The sequence below is a fragment of the Schistocerca cancellata genome, chromosome 4 (assembly GCF_023864275.1).
Source record: "Schistocerca cancellata isolate TAMUIC-IGC-003103 chromosome 4, iqSchCanc2.1, whole genome shotgun sequence".
NCBI classification, from domain to species: Eukaryota; Metazoa; Arthropoda; class Insecta; order Orthoptera; family Acrididae; genus Schistocerca; species Schistocerca cancellata.
The window spans coordinates 847,327,753-847,342,043 of NC_064629.1; the positions used below are offsets into that span (position 1 = coordinate 847,327,753).

A 14,291-nucleotide genomic window follows, 5' to 3' on the forward strand; every position below is an offset into this window, starting at 1 on the left:
CGGTAAAGGCGGAAACTTGAAATATGGCTACGTTAATACCAAATGCATCCAAACATTATCAACGTGCTGTTATTCTTTGATTGGCTGCCGAAGGAAAATCTGTTGGAGAATGAAGAATGTACATGGGGCAGCAAGTCTGTCGAAAACCATCGTTATGGAATTTTGTGCTGGTCGTAATTCGACAGAAGACGCCAGTCGACCTGGAAGGCCAGCCTCATCCATTACGCTAACTCAGGCGGGAGACATTATATAGTCCTGATGTCCCGCCATGCGATTACAGCGTTTGGACCCTTAAAAAGGCTTTGAAGGGTCGATGATTCCTGTAGGACGAGGATGTGTAGCAGGCAGCTGCGGACTTCTTCATGCAGCAGGGCACAGTGTTTTACCAAACTGTTATCTTTAATCTTGCGCGTCTGGGATGGTTGCCTTAATAGCTATGTCCATTTTACCTGGTTGACATACCGGTTCTGTGCTGTACGGCCTTAGAACAGAAATTTTTTTATCACCTCTTGCATTATAGAGGTTGCCAGAAACCTAAGAAATGTGCCTACGTGTTATTTTTTTCTTCTTGGTATATATTAAAGGGTTGACAAAAATGAAGTGTAGGTTGCATCGGTATTTATTTTCATACTTGTTAATAGTTTTTCATTAGAAACAAAAAGGTTTCTGTTAATAAAAATGACACTTTTCTTCTGGTTTCCTTTCCATGATTATTATTTTACTACTCATATCACGTCTTCTTTAGTCACCGAACTGTGTTATGCAGTTGTAAGATATTGTTCTCATATTTGAGCACGGCAGTTCAAGTTCCCGTTAGGACATCCAGGTTTAGGCTTCCCGCGATTTCCCTAAACCACGTATGGCAAATTCCGGGACGGTTCCTTTAAAATCGTATGGCCTAATTTCTTCCCCATCCTTCCCCAAACTGATCTTCTGCTTCATCTTTAATAATCTTGCCATCGACGGTATGCTAGACCTTAGTCATCATTCTTTTCTACTCAGTCATTACGAGTATAATATCCTTCAGTGAATGTAATAATTATTAGGTTATTTAACTTCCTATGCTTTTCACTTTTTAGCCACGAAATGGGTATTGATTCCACTTCTGTCCTGACACCAGTAAGCCCGTTAATAGGAAATTTCGCCGACTCATCTTCTTTTCCTGCCCCGGTCGAGCATTACATTCGCCACACATTGGTAAAGTCGTTTTTGTCATTCGTGGAAATGAGTGTAACATATGACGCTCAAGGCTTGAAATCCATTATATTCACGTATTTCATTAATGGTTTGAAGTCTGTGTTTATTTTGCAGAAAATACTTATTTTTTGAAGTGACAATTTATTCATTCTTACTTAATTCCAGAAGCCGCAATGAGGCTCGTAAGTATGGATTTTTCTTAAAATATCTTGATATTATTATTGTTGTTGTTGTTGTCTTCATATACATAGATTAAATTGTTAGACACAGTCAAGTCTACTCCATGTTACTTCCAGCATCCTGAAGAGAAGTCCTGGTGGTTTACTGATTTTAAAATTCTTTACGCAAGACATGGGCCATTGTGTATCTCGTATTTTACTACCTTTACTACCTCCAGGGGTACTAGAGAGAGGGCTCTTCTAGTTATGTGGTACTGATCCAAGAGCACCAATGATGACGGCGATGCCATCATTTTTCACATTCCATATTCAACTGACATCGATGCTCAGCACCTGATATTACAGTTTCGTTAGAGATGCGTTAACATCACACGGAACTGAGACATCGGTTAAGAAACGCTACCTCTTATTATGTCGGGATTGTTAGGTGCTACCGATTGGTAGGTACGTACATGTTCATAGTACAGGATAGCTTCCATCCAGCTGTCGTGGCCGCTTTAGATTTGTAGTCATACGATTTGGTTGAGTGTCTACTACCCTCACAGCTACACTGATGTGCAAAACTAAAGGATGGAAGTAACTTTCACATCATGTGACACTGCCAAGTAACATAGCTCGATGAAACTTCGATCATACATAGAAAGAACACCTACAGTATAGTACAGAAGGTAACTCAGTGAGACGAACAGAAATGACACTTTCATTCAATGACAAGAATTACACTGAAACCATTGCGATTTATGGTAGTCCCCTTGGACAGGGTACCATCATTAATCGCATTGACTTCTGTATAATTATTGTCTTTGAACCAAAGTGTCATTTTTGTTCATCTCGCTGCGTATGTCTTTCGGTTACCTTATGAGCTGTACTTTAGTAGTTATTTGTATGTAAGATCGAATTTTCATCGTGCTGTGCTATTTGGTAGTTCACATTATGTCCTTAAATTTTGCACGGAAGTGTGTGTATACAGGGTAAAACAAAAAAGTATGGCCTAACTTCCAGGAAACATTCCTCACACATAGAGGAAGATAATATCTTGTATGATCATGGAGCCGGAAATGCTATATTTCCATGTTAGTGCCCATTTCCTACAACTCGTCAACACATTAATCGTCTACTTTGAAACGGAGCCTTTTCCGTAGACAGCGCATCGGCACCATGGTGAGGGATGCACCTTGTCCAATGAACGACTCGCAGAAGTGTGCCCGTGCAGGAAAATTAACTGCTGATAGTACCTGCACACAATGTAGGTACGGCAGGTTCTCATGCAAGACTCTGCAGACCACCATGTGGTCAACATTACTTGTTGCACATCCCTTGTCCCGTAAGACGACGACCAACTGCTTCAAACGGCCTCCCGCCGGGGCACCGTCGTTCTGCAAATCCCTGCCGATACAAACATTAAGCGCCACGGCCATTACCACCTACTAGACCGTACAGAAAATGGGCGTCTGCCAACTGCGCATTCGAGCACACTTCCATTGCACTGTAGCGGATACTAAGTCCGTGATGAACACTTAATAGTTAATGGTACGTGCTTGATGCTAACAGAGCAATGAAGGTAGCCGCATATCAACACAAGCAGTGAAGTGAGTCAGACGACAACGTTACCTTCGTTCATTTGGAACAGCAAACGCTGATGGTAAACCTAAGAATTACCACTTACGAACCAACCAAAGGTAAACAAGAGGGTATTTTGAACATCTCATGTGAGATAACATTTCAAATAATTTTAATACGTTCTGTTTCTGTGTGTTTCCTGTCAATAATCTGATTATGAAGAGGAATATAAAATGAGCTCTAACATGGAAATAAAGCGTTTACAGATCTATGTACCTCTAACAAATTTTATTTGTCTACATGTGAGTTTTGTATCGTAAAAGTTTAGCCATATGTTTTTGTACAGCCTGCATTTGCCAGTGAAGGTATGAGTACACTTTATTGTGCCCCTTGAGGAATTCTTCCGTTGTGAAGACCTTCTTTTCGTTAGCTTTACCCCGTCTAGTAAAGAATCCGTTGTACTGAAGTTTTACGACCGTATACCCTTCCTGCTGCCGGGGTCGTCAATTACCTAAGGGATGGAAGTGGTGTGTCCTGCCAGTTGTGAACTGTGTATACTTTGTTCTGTGTCTGATCGAGTTTTAACAGCTTGTGTATCGTATTTTGTGAGGGGGGTAGTGGGGACTACACCAGCATTCGCATAATGGAGCGTGAGAAACCGCCTGAAAACCGCATCAGACTGATCGATGCCGCAGCCACACTCGTTAATCCGTCGTGAGATTTCGATCCGTCTGACTCATCACCCCCCCCCCCCCCCCCAACGCCCCCCACTTTCGTTGTGTAGATACGGCAGCTTTATATTGTGTGATCCGTTGTCACAGAATGTATTCCACAAAGTCAACATCTATAATCATGATTGATTTTCGTTATTACTTTTCCGTAGTTCTTCGTCGTTAAAGCCTATCTTGAGCAGACACTGTTAAAGCTTCTGATTCTCCTCACATTCTTCCTCTTTTAACCGCAGATGCGTTTGATCTCTTTCAATGATGTTTTGGTACTGAATATGTAGAAACTTCTATCTCCAGAATAATTTTTGCTTATTCTGAGCCAATAATTTTATGTTAAATTGCAGGAGTGAGTACGTATCAGTGTATTTAGCATTATGTGAGAACTTTCCTGTAATATTTTCATCCTGAGGAATAACTCCTCTGTTTCCATTTGCCATCTCAGATGGTATTATTTGACACATTGGCGGATCATTCACGTGCTGGAATACACTCGTGGGACATCTAGCTATAGCATTACAACATGCTGCCTCTATATGTCTCGGACACCGCTCTTATTTCTTACGTGTCACGTATATCCGTCAATATCCTCAACGGTGTGCATAGCACCTTACGTGGGCGTGCGTAACACCTTACGTGGTACACAGATTTCATGTCCTGCGTCCTGTTGATAAAATATCATGTTAGGACCAGTCTGCCAGGCCTAAGCTGTATTCAGTAACACGAACTGCTAGTGATTCTATTATAGTCCCAATTTTGTTCTTGGAGTTGAGTTCCATTCTTAACACCAGTTTTACCTTCCTACAACATTTTTCGACAACTCTTTTCTTCGCTGTTTGTTTTTAAATTTCGTTATTTTTTTAGATACCAAGTCACTTGTAAATCTTCTCAGGTTCCAGATTTCTTATATTGGTATCTCCATCCAAGTGAATGTGCTATACTTTAAGATTCTCTCTAATCACGCTTACTTACGCACATTTCTCACGGCCCTGCTTTGCACTAATGTCACCACTAAACCTTTTAACAATACTTCATTTACGTTCTTTTCATTTGTTGCAAGTAGTTTCAAGTCATCCATGTAAAAATGACTATTTTCTGCTTGTCGTTGTACTTATAATGGATAGAGTGAATAATTTAGTTCTCTGCAGAAAGTAAATGCAAAATGAGAGTGGAAACAAAGAATCATTGTGAAATATTTCCCTGTGCAATCTAAGTCAAATGTCAAATGTGCGTGAAATCGTATGGGACTTAACTGCTAAGGTCATCAGTCCCTAAGCTTACACACTACTTAACCTAATTTATCCTTAAGACAAACACACACACCCATGCCCGAGGGAGGACTCGAACCTCCGCCGGGACCAGCCGCACAGTCCATGACTGCAGCGCCTGAGACCGCTCGACTAATCCCGCGAGGCTGCAATCTATGGTTGTAAACGCTGTTGACTATCATTTACACACGTGGTGTCTCTCCTAAGAGTCGTGAGGCACATTTTCTCTTGTGTTTCGGCATATACTTGCAATTTCGTTTTTGCAGTATGTAACTTGAGTCAGCACAAACAAATATTCCTCATCACGTCTTTTATGCGACGTCCAGTGTCGACGGAAACGGTCGGTTTGCTTCCCGTTACAAATAAAATTATTTTGAAAGTGGACTTTTACGAGCCATTTCGGTATAGTGGCCCAGATTAATCTAGCATGATATTCGATTTATCGACAGGTTTTAACAAGGAAAGTGAAACAAGAAGAATAACAAGTATTACAGCAGAGGCTGGGCGGTGTTGCTGCATGGAGGCACTAGTTAGCGCTTTAATGTTGTTTACATGTGACGTAGAAGCACAGCTATGACAACTGAAAAGAAGGTGAATGTTAAAGCGTTATCTATTTACTTCGAATGAAACATTGTACAGTTATTGTTCTGTGAATGTATGTCTTGTAAAAAGGTTATTTTGGATGTTTCAGTCAATTAGCGAACGAAGAGAGTGAGAAAAAAAAACGAACTATGAAAGTCTGAATCTTTTAAGCAATTCTTCTTGCCAGACTTTCTTTGCAAACGAGTCATCTGGAGAAAGGCACTTGCTTTTTGCCGGAACGTGTTTTTTGTGACTAAGTTGTCTTGCTTTCTTATTTTTATAGGCACTGATAGTAAGAGAAGACCGTGGTCAATGAATATTCCACAGTCCTGGCTGCTTCACGGATCAGCTGAGGATATCAATCGGCCCGAATTTCCAAGCGGATCTTTGCGAAGACAAAAGCGTATACGCTACCGATCGGCGACGACACTTGGTAAAACAATTCGTTACTCGTGCTAATAAAGAGTGATGTCTTACTAACATTTACATAACTGTTGCATTGGTGTGTACGTGACTAACATCCTAACGAACCGAAACTAACCAGTACCTCGTAATACAAATTATCATCACCATATTTCACTTTCGGACAGAGACCTCGAAAATTAACAGTCTGCATGATATAGTCTCAAAATTAAGCATAATACTCGCTGTTCACCATTATCTTTGAGTTATGCATAATGCTCTAACAACGCACTACAAACATAGATTTACGTTTAGTTTCACTAACTTAATAAACATCTGATGAAAGTCCATACGATCATAGAAATTGCATATACTTTCGACTACTCGAATATGTTGATCCAAACAGGACATGGTATCTAGATGTTACTGTTGCTCTTGTGTTTCGTATATGCTACATAAATACTGTATAAATTTTAATTCTCGTTAAACTGGTAATGACAGATTATTATCTACCCCCTGACTTTTCGATATTTCCGATATAAATACTCCGTCATTTCTTATGATACTATGAGCTACCGAATTCTTAACATTGATACCGATAACACAGGTATCTTTATTCAATCATATCATTAATAAAAGGAACGTCTTTATCCAACAGAGGACTGACGAAGAAGAAGAAAGACAACCCATCTTGTCTTGTCTTTATCTTTGCCAGATTTGAATATCATGGGACCATTGTGGTCTTTATTGCGAAAGCAGAAAGGAGTCATCAACCTCCACCGCACTCTCTTAAGGAATTGTAATAATTTTTTTGTGAAATCTTGCCAGTCTCCAGTGACCAGCACTCATAATTTACGTACAATGATCTTCTACTTGGACCGCTACGGTCGCAGGTTCGAATCCTGCCTCGGGCATGGATGTGTGTGATGTCCTTAGGTTAGTTGGGTTTAAGTAGTTCTAACTCTAGGGGACTGATGACGTCAGAAGTTAAGTCCCATAGTGCTCAGAGCCATTTGAACAATTTATTAATCTTCTACTGGATTAAAATCGTTTCCGGTCGCAAATGTTATCCTACACCACATGAAGTCGGTGTTCTAGATAACTTGTCCAACCCTTAAGTATCTGATTAGTTCAAGCACTCAGAAAAAATATCAGGTCAGATATCATGATTTGGCAGAGACAACGAAAGAGAAAACTTAATATTTTAAGCAGCATAGCAGAAAATAATGATTCAAATAGACTTTTCAATAAGAAAACAGTTCTCCTTGTAACAGTGGCACGTCCCTGTCAAAACACATACTTTTATTTGTTTTTGGAATATTTGTCCTTTACAGCATTACGTTTGTATTCAATTTTAACCTGTTATTGATTCATAGAAACATATCACAGTTTCAGTATTCCGATATATAATCTGAAAAAGTCGTTTTACTTTAACGAGGTGCTTAAAACAGTTAAAGACGCAATCAGTAACTTTCACTACCGTCGATGTTGATACTTTTATTCCAATATTATCGAGATATGTGAAAAATTTTCTGTATTGCTATGGATATTAATACCGTATGGAATGTGATTATGGAGCGACACTAATTTAGGTACTTTGAGCCCTGTGAATAGAACCGTTATTGTCTTGTTAGATATAGTTACCGTATTGGAACCACGGGTGTCCTTCCACATGCCCCTGGTCATCAGCTTTTTACCTCACCCTCAAGATGGACAGTTCCTAGTGCCTGTGCAGTGATTATCATAAACTCAAAGCCTGCACCATTCCTGACCTCTATCCTGTCACACTTCTACTCACCTACAACATCACTAGTGCAGAAGCAACTAAGAGGGTTGGAACTTTAGTAATGGCAACTATTTATTTACACCTCGTACAAAATAGATACGTGTTTCAAAGGTTTACCGACCTGTGTATAACCCGTTGCCAGCGATGCGAAAGTCGTAGGACACTCTTAGCAGTACCAGTTGAGTTGACAGTTCGAGCGTCGCGGTCTATTGCCAGACGAATTTGTAGCAGTTCTGAAGCGAGTGCCGTGAAGCGTTCCCTTCAGTTTAGAAACTGAGTTGAATTTACGAGGGCTTAAGTCAGGGGAGTTCAGTAGGTGGTATAGCACTTAGCAGCACCAGCAGTCAAACAAATCAGTAACAGCTTGTACTGTACGTGCTTGAGCATTGTCCTGCAAACTGATGGTCAGGTCCTGCAGAAAGTGTCATCATTTCTGTCTCTACGCTGTTCAGTTTAGGGAACACAACCAACCCCCAGCTTAGAGACAGAAGTGATGACACTTTCTGCAGGACCTGACCATCAATTTGCAGGACAATGCTCAAGCACGTACAGTGCAAGCTGTTACTGATTTGTTTGACTGATGGGGCTGCTAAGTGCTATACCACCTGCTGCCCTCTCCTGACTTAAGCCCTCGTAAGTTCAACTCGCTTTCTAAACTGAAGGGAACATTTCACGGCATTCGCTTCAGAACTGCTACAAATTCGTCTGGCAATAGACCGCGCCGCTCAAACTGTCAACACAACTGGCACTGCTAAGAGTATCCTACGACTTCCACATCGCTGCCAACCGTTATACACAATGCTGGTGACTACTTTGAAGGTCAGTTCTGTTTGTTACGAACTGTAAATAAATAGTTGCCATTATTAAAGTTCCAACCCTCGTACACAGAGGCTCAAGGCTGTTGCCATATCGCCAATCGTCGTTAACTTCGTAACTACCGAGGTATTGAAGCACGTATATTTTTTATTATAGAGCTTCTCTAGTTTGATGGATAAGTTGATACGTGTCAGTCTGCCAGTGCAAAGGTCCCGGGCTGAATAAAGTCTTGTGCCAACCGCGGCAAGTGTAGACTGGTTGCGCAGTGCTCCCCGAAACAATACGACAGACAAGCCGACGGAGTTGTATGAGAACACATGTTGTTTAAAATGGATCAGGTGGGTTTAAATTTGCTTTCCGCTCACAGTTAATGACGCATAGATTCCGACACTGATGGATTAATATCGATAAGATAAAATTGTGTGAATCAGAATTGCTTTGGCTTCATTACAATTTCATTGCTGATTTAAAATTAAAAGACGATTAAACGTGCGATAAAATCATACAAGCACCAGCTGATTCTGCAGCATTTATTCTGTTGCACGATGATATTAATGTTTCTATAGCATGCGCAGATCAGTGTTTAAGAACCACGAGAATATGTAATCTATTGTACGAACTACAGTTTACAAAATCTGTACAATCCTTCGAACAATTCAACAAGATGTTACAAACGTAAAATAAAAAGTGACCTAATAATAGACATTTTAACGTGCACAGCGGAATCAAAAATCTTTATGATTTGTTTAACAAGGCGTACACCGTCACGTATCATAGTAAACGGCTTTAAGATATGAGGATCTGTCATGTCCAACTGCGGTTAAATGCCAACTGCGGTCTAGTGAACTGTGAGAATGCATCATGCGCAATAACTAGAAGTTACATAGACAATAATATTGCGTGTGCTAGTTTTCAAATCCAGCAGACAGGGACATGAACTTTAATGCCGTCAACATCAATGCAGTGAAATTATATAAAGCACCATTAGCGAGTGAAATAGGTAAGGGGACAAATGATAGTGGTACACTCCAACATACACACTATGTTGGCTTCTGAAGTAAAGATCTAAATATAGATGTAAATGGCAAATACAATAGCGACAGGGTAAGGAGAAAATAATAACTGTGCAAATAACGTCCAACCAGACTAAGGATCACGACATTATTAGACAAGAGAAGAGTAGGACGCAACATGAAAATCCTCCACGGAATGAAATGTATAGCTTTTCACAGGAGAATGGCCGTCATAAAGAATAAGTGCCAGTGGATAAGACGTTGAAAACAGCTTTGATAGTGGCTGAGAACACACCGAATCAGTACAAAAGGATGGTGTACAGAAACAAGGGGCAACGTCAGTAATTCTGGAAAGCAACACTCGAAGACAGGAATAACATAAACCGGTTATTCAAATAACACGAAAAACAAAACTATTATGTGGCGAGGAGTTACACAATCTAAAAAAGAAGTTTTAAAAAAATGGTTGGGAAAAAAAGAAAATGAAGACAAAGATACAGAGAGAGACACCTCACAGATGAAGATGTGTAACGAGACCAGTTAGACGCCATTTACAACTAGAGCAGCAAATGGAAGGGCTTGACACCCATATAGACGAAATAAAAGTAAAATGGGACGAATACGGCGGAATTCAGCTAATTATTGTTAAAAATGTGGTTGCAATTGGAATGGGATTGCCACGGAAATTACATGCAAATGGTCGATCCCCACGCTGAGCGCCAAAAATGTTATGCAATGAAAATAAAAATACATATAGCCACATTTTGGTAACCAAACTGTAACACAATGAAAACTGAAACGCAAATGAAGTAAATTTAAGTTCATAAAGTTTGGAAAAATTCACATTTATTATAATTTTCCACAAACCACCAATATAAAATGGCCTGTTTGACTGGGCATAGACACGACTCGGTGATTGGGTTTATAGTGAGGATTAACCACTTTATCTCACCACATGACGGAATCGCTGAAATCTGCAGGCGTGTGTAACTAGTATGGTCTTGATGTGACGTGTCGATCTCCGGGCATGTCTCTCATGGTATTCCGCTGCAGTTGGTTAACAGCTGGTAGTTTTATCTTTCTGTGCCATGGTTTCACGGCAACAATAAAAGTAGCTTAATCCATTTCTTGTTCCTTGTTATTTGCCAAAGCACCCTCCAAATTGAACAGCTATTCAGCTGTCGACGCAGCTCTATTGCTCTCGCCATGGACTTCAGTCACTGTCCCCCAACACACATGCGGCATCTGTTGTCTGCAGTAATAGACTGCAGAAGTGTTTTCCATGTTGCATTTGGAAGTTGAGATCATACTAGGTTGACACAATCGATGCTCAAGAGTTCAAGCATCTGACTGCAAGAGATACCATCTGACACAGAATGGAAAATGAGGCAGGCCACAAAGTAACAATAGACTTTGGGATGAATACAGGAATCAGGCTCAGAGTTTGAAAGCTGATCATTAAATAGGTTAACGCGAATTCAGGAAGTAAACTTAGCAGGCTGTATGTGAAACGCTCGAATCAATTCGCCGGATGCATGGAAGTCTCCTGAAACGATCTCCTGAGCGATTCTCGAATCACTTAGAATAAACTCCCGGAACGGTCTTCGAATCATATACGAATCAGAGTCCTACAGACAGAATGATACCATAATCTCCGGATGTAAACTCCGAATGACTTCCCAATGTGAATTTCGAATGACTTGCCAATGCCCAGATTATCCCTTTCCGGCAGTTTCATTCTTCTCGCCACTCTTGTCATTCAGGGTGCTACATTTCCCATCGTACAGTCTTGTCATTGGTGGACTCAATTTGCAGTGCCACCGAATGAACTATCGATGCTGTGTGGGCCTACTTCCCCTGTCAGTCTTGGTACAGGGTGCCAACCTTTCCAATCTTGCTTTGAATTGTTCCTGGGAGGCACCTAGTATGGATCACACCGTCTTCTATAGCACCATTCGCCACTGTTAGTGGCTAGTTCCATAAGACCTTGCATGTCGGATTTTCTGATGGTTGGTTGACTTGAGAGAAGGGAGCAAACAGCGAGGGCATCGGTCCCATCGGATTACGGAAGGATGGGGAAGGAAGTCGGCCGTTCCCTTTCAAATGAACCATCCCGGCCAAAGGAACCATCCCGACATTGGCCTGGAGCGATTTAGAGAAATCACGGTAAACATAAATCAGGATGGGCAGACGCGGGTTTGAGCCGTCGTCCTCCCGAATGCGAGTCCAGTGTGCTAACCACTGCGCCACCTCGCTCGGTGGATTTTTTGAAGGAAATCACTAAGAATGCCTCCAGTCGTTCCACTGTATTCTTCTTCCAGGAATTCTTGAGCCGCCGATATTGTTGAGCGTAACAACAGACCTATTTGTTCACGATGAGGAGGCCTTTAAACCCCCGCTGGAGTATCTCAGGTCCTCGGAACCCAGCAGCGTCCCTCAGCTGTCAGTCTGTCTTTAAAAGGGACGCCCATTTCAGAGTGAATCACAACACTTGGAAACGGTACCTGTCCATTTTGTGTAACTTTCAAGAAGTCTCACAGTATTCAAGTTTGGCTTAACTACAACTCTTTTGTCCAAACCAACGAGCTGTAAAGTATTAAACTATACCACAAGTAAGGCTACATAATCATCACATTGAAATTAAACAGAATACAGCCTAACCTGAAAACACAGGCTTTCAGAAACGACACATATGCAGCTGAGCTATGAGTGCTTTTATTGATGGAAGCAGTCATCAACACAATAGACCTTACACTGATGGGGCAAAGCGTTATGACCACCAGCTTAATAGAGTGTCGATTCAAGTTTGAAACGCATTATAGCAGCGATTCTGCGTGACAGGATTTCAACAGGTCCTTGATAGGTTGTCGGAGATACGTGGCACTAGATGTCCACACACAAGTTACGCAGTACTCGTAATTTCAGAGCCGGTGGTTTGTGGCTTCGGAGCTGGCACACGATAGCGTCCCAGATGTGTTCCATCGGGTTCATATCAAGCGTATTTGGTGGCCAAGACGTTAACTTGAGTTCAGTATTAAGTTTCTAAAACTACTGTAGCACGATTCTGACCTTTAGAAACGAATAACATTCCTGCTAGAACATGCCATCGCAGTCAGAGAAGACCTAAAGCATGAAGGGGTTCAGGTGGTCCGCTTTAATGTTCACGTGGTTCACAGCTGTCATAATGTCTTCGATTACTACTATCCCATGGGGGAAACCTAGTGAATCTCATCCACCAGCCTGCATTCGTTTTGAGGTGCATATTTTGAGCAGCCGTTCAACTGGACGACAGCGTATCCGGTGACGATCGTCGACCTGCTATAACAATAAATGTGATTCACCCAACCAGTGAATTTCTTGAAGACGACGCAATCGGTAACATTAACAGAGAACATCAACATGCTCCGGCAGTATTGCTTAAACAATGTAATGTCTCTGAAAAGAAAGAGATTATAGAATACGAAAGAAGCATCATAATCACGGTACATTGCTAACAGTACAAAAATACACGTCTTTGGGAACAAACGACAGGTTACAGAAGAACTAGTTTTTAGCGAAGAAATATTGACCCTACTAGCAAACACGTGCCAACATATAATTTTTGACGCTCTTACAAATGAAGACCAATTTTCGAACATAAAATTTTAACGAGGAGTTCATAACCTGAATTGAAGGACTAGACATACAGATGCACCGATTAAGACGCACACCAATACCAAATCGTACACGTTTGCGAACTCTGGAGTGGCGAGCGGGCTAGATAGATTTTGCACATATAGTCACTTTACCATATACTGCTGACGCCATAACATGCCCGTTCTTTTTAGAGGGTTTGGGTCCAACTTGCAACTCAGATAACGATCCGAGGAAGAGGACTATGCAGGTACACGTCTTATTTTTTTCACGTAAATTTTGGATTAGTGGACGTCTTGCTTACAAAGCCAGACAAGATAACGGAATCGAATAATTTGGTCGACAGAGTACGCGAAACCACAACACAAGAGAACTGACAATATTCTTGTGGATCTGGAGTCATATCATAAAATCATCTTGACATAATAGTTCAACGGCCAGTCTGGTTGCCATCTTCAGCTGAGAACGCTGATTCCGAAATTTCTCCGGAACTGGTTCTCACCGTCAACGGTGCCTCTTTTATACGGCACGGAGAACAACGACGGCGCATGCGCAAGAAATCGTCACGATACCCCATAAAACAAAGTGAATGTACGGCGCCCAGGGTGAAAGTTGGCGGAAACCATGAATCGCTGCGGAGTATGTGCCTCTGCCCGCCGAGTCCAAAACAGTTTATTTTAACATCAAATAAAAGATGATTCCACATTTTACTTAAAGGATACTCATTTTGTCTAGTTATCTGGCAGTCTAATTTCAATCAATTCCTTTAAGACCGAGACGCTGGAGCATTTATCTGTGTTTCATCATATGACGTTCTGTGTCGCTCGGTTACACAGTGCTCCGCCACCACAGATTTCTCAAGTTACATTAATCGCGTGTGATGATGGTGCTCAACACATCTGTCGTGAACGGTGGGAACTGCCTGGCCGATAGTACGTATGATAAGGCACAGGTGGTTCCCCCTGCGTCTCGGTGTCGGGAATGAATATTAGAGTACTCGAGTCAAATTTAATTTAGCAATATATTTTCCTCCATTAAGCTCAGAAGATTATTTCAAAACCTGTGTTCCGTGAACATCCTTAACATTACGTTATCGCAAGACCAGATCTGAGAAGTCATCAGGAAGGCAT

At 41.3% G+C, this 14,291-nt stretch overlaps 1 protein-coding gene across 1 annotated transcript in view; it reads left to right on the forward strand.

Moving 5' to 3' along the window:
- Positions 1-14,291, forward strand: part of LOC126184468 (uncharacterized) — an 818,298-nt gene that overhangs the window by 717,674 nt on the left and 86,333 nt on the right. The window contains exon 8 of the mRNA XM_049926859.1: positions 5,795-5,944. Within this exon, the coding sequence (XP_049782816.1) occupies positions 5,795-5,944 (150 nt within the window). The remainder of the gene's footprint in view (positions 1-5,794; positions 5,945-14,291) is intronic.